This window comes from Oratosquilla oratoria, chromosome 2 (genome assembly GCF_046742065.1).
Source record: "Oratosquilla oratoria isolate Oo_2021 chromosome 2, ASM4674206v1, whole genome shotgun sequence".
Lineage (NCBI taxonomy): Eukaryota > Metazoa > Arthropoda > Malacostraca > Stomatopoda > Squillidae > Oratosquilla > Oratosquilla oratoria.
The window spans coordinates 50,173,863-50,176,362 of record NC_134778.1 but is presented as its reverse complement, the minus strand read 5'-3'; the positions used below and the strand labels follow the sequence as shown (position 1 = coordinate 50,176,362).

General features: G+C 42.4%; 1 protein-coding gene across 1 annotated transcript in view; it reads right to left on the bottom strand.

Annotated features, from left to right (window-relative positions):
- The window catches only part of LOC143038656 (fat-like cadherin-related tumor suppressor homolog), a gene marked incomplete at its 3' end in the record, with an annotated part of 278,347 nt that overhangs the window by 214,558 nt on the left and 61,289 nt on the right, over positions 1-2,500 (bottom strand). Inside the window, 1 exon segment of the mRNA XM_076208162.1 lies at positions 1,536-1,740. Coding sequence (XP_076064277.1) covers positions 1,536-1,734 — 199 coding nt within the window.

Here is a 2,500-nt window from a genome sequence, read left to right as displayed (position 1 = left end):
TCGAAGAAGAAGAACTCGAAGAACTCGAAGAAGAGGAAGAAGAAGAACTCGAAGAACTCGAAGAAGAAGAAGTAGAACTCGAAGAAGAAATCGAAAAACTCGAAGAAGAAGAACTCGAAGAACTCGAAGAACTCGAAAAAGAAGAACTCGAAGAACTCGAAAAAGAAGAACTCGAAGAACTCGAAAAAGAAGAACTCGAAGAACTCGAAAGAGAAGAACTCGAAGAAGAACTCGAAGAAGAAGAACTCGAAGAAGAAGGAGAACTCGAAGAAGAAGAACTCGAAGAAGAACTCGAAGAACTCGAAGAAGAACTCGAAGAACTCGAAGAAGAACTCGAAGAAGAACTCGAAGAAGAACTCGAAGAAGAACTCGAAGAACTCGAAGAAGAACTCGAAGAACTCGAAAAAGAACTCGAAGAACTCGAAGAAGAACTCGAAGAACTCGAAGAAGAACTCGAAGAACTCGAAGAACTCGAAGAACTCGAAGAAGAACTCGAAGAAGAACTCGAAGAACTCGAAGAAGAAGAAGAAGAAGAAGAAGAACTCGAAGAAGAAGAACTCGAAGGACTTGCGAGAACAGCTAGATGTTGACAAGAAATAAAAAGCAATATGATTTTGATATTTTATTTTCCAAAAAAGGGGCGTAGCCCAGGGCGCGCAGCGCCCGCGCCTAAGGCGCAGCGCCGCAGGCCAAGGCCCCCGGCGTAGCCGGGCCGGCGCAGCCGGTGGGCTTGTATTTCATTAAAAAATATTTTGGTTAGGGTTAAAGTTAGGTGGGACATGGTTAGGTTAGGGATTATTCACGAACTCCTAGGTTTTTGCAGATAGACCCCTAAAACCATATATATTCTGAAACCTTATAACCCAAGGTACTTGGATAACTATATTTCATTTGACTGTCTGTCTGTCTGTCTGTCTTTTTGTTTGTTTGTTTGTTTGTTCACGAACACCTTCTAGGGTTTTGGAGATAGACCCCCATAACAATATATATTCTGATACCCTATCACTCCAGGTACTTGGATAATTATATTTCACTTAGAAAAATATGTTGGTTAGAGTTAAGGGTTAAAGTTAGGTGGGGGTTTGGTTAGGATAGGGGTTATTCACGAACTCGCCAGAAAGCTCGGGTAATTTGGCTAGTATATATATATATATATATATATATATATATATATATATATATATACATATATATATATGTATGTATTATATATATATATATAATATGTATACACACACACACACACACACACACACACACACACACACACACACACACACACACACACACACACACACACACACACACACACACACACACACACACACACACACACACACACACACATATATATATATATATATATATATATATATACATATACATATGTGTGTGTGTCGTGCTTGTGTGCATTTAGATAGGAGCGCAAGTCCTTGAGCTGTAGACTGCACAGAAGGGACTGATAAAGCGCCTGTAAAGGATCAGCATCTGATAAAAAAGAGAGGGAAATCAGAACTTCTTTAGAAGATACTTACCTGAAGTTCTGTGGATATGAAAGTATTCATCAGCATCCCCGCCTGATATAGTGAAGGAGATGTTGGAGGGAGCTAAGTCCCCATCTCGGGCTTCGAGCGTAACCACGGAAGTCATCGGTGGGAGGTCCTCCTCGACGGTAGGGTAGTATGCAGGTTGGATGGTTTGTGGCACGTGATCATTGACGTCCTCAACTTCCATGTAGACCTGCAGGAGGGAAGAGGGCATTGTGAACATATGTTGGGAATTCACAGTAAAAGTACCATTTATAAAGCACAACTCGTATTTGTTTGTTTGTTCGTAAATAAGGTGAGAAATACAAACACACACACACACACACACACACACACACACACACACACACACACACACACACACACACACACACACACACACACACACACACACACACACACACACACACACACACACACACACACACACACACACACACACACACACACACACACACACACACACGACTCGATGGCTCGGTGGTTAGAGTTTCCGGCTGCCACTGCGGCGGTCCGGGTTCTAACCCCATCCAGGGCTGAAATAATTTCAGTATCACTGCGCTGAGAGTAGTTACTCCAACTCTTATGGGCGGGGAGTTGGGTGTGTGTACGTGTAAAGGTGACAGCATTACCCATAGATCGATCATATATGAGCTCTGAGCTCTCTTCCGGGAGGGAAAAAACTATCAATCATGAATCCAACACGTGATCCAAGACCATGGTGGTGAATCACATACACACACACACACACACACACACACACACACACACACACACACACACACACACACACACACACACACACACACACACACACACACACACACACACACGTTCACACATGAACGGCGTTTTCAGCTTGAAAAGGTTTAATTGATTACACACCCTTATTGTTCCTCTTAAGGAAAAGAGATGGAATGTGACTATGTGAAATTGCAACATTATTCATATGG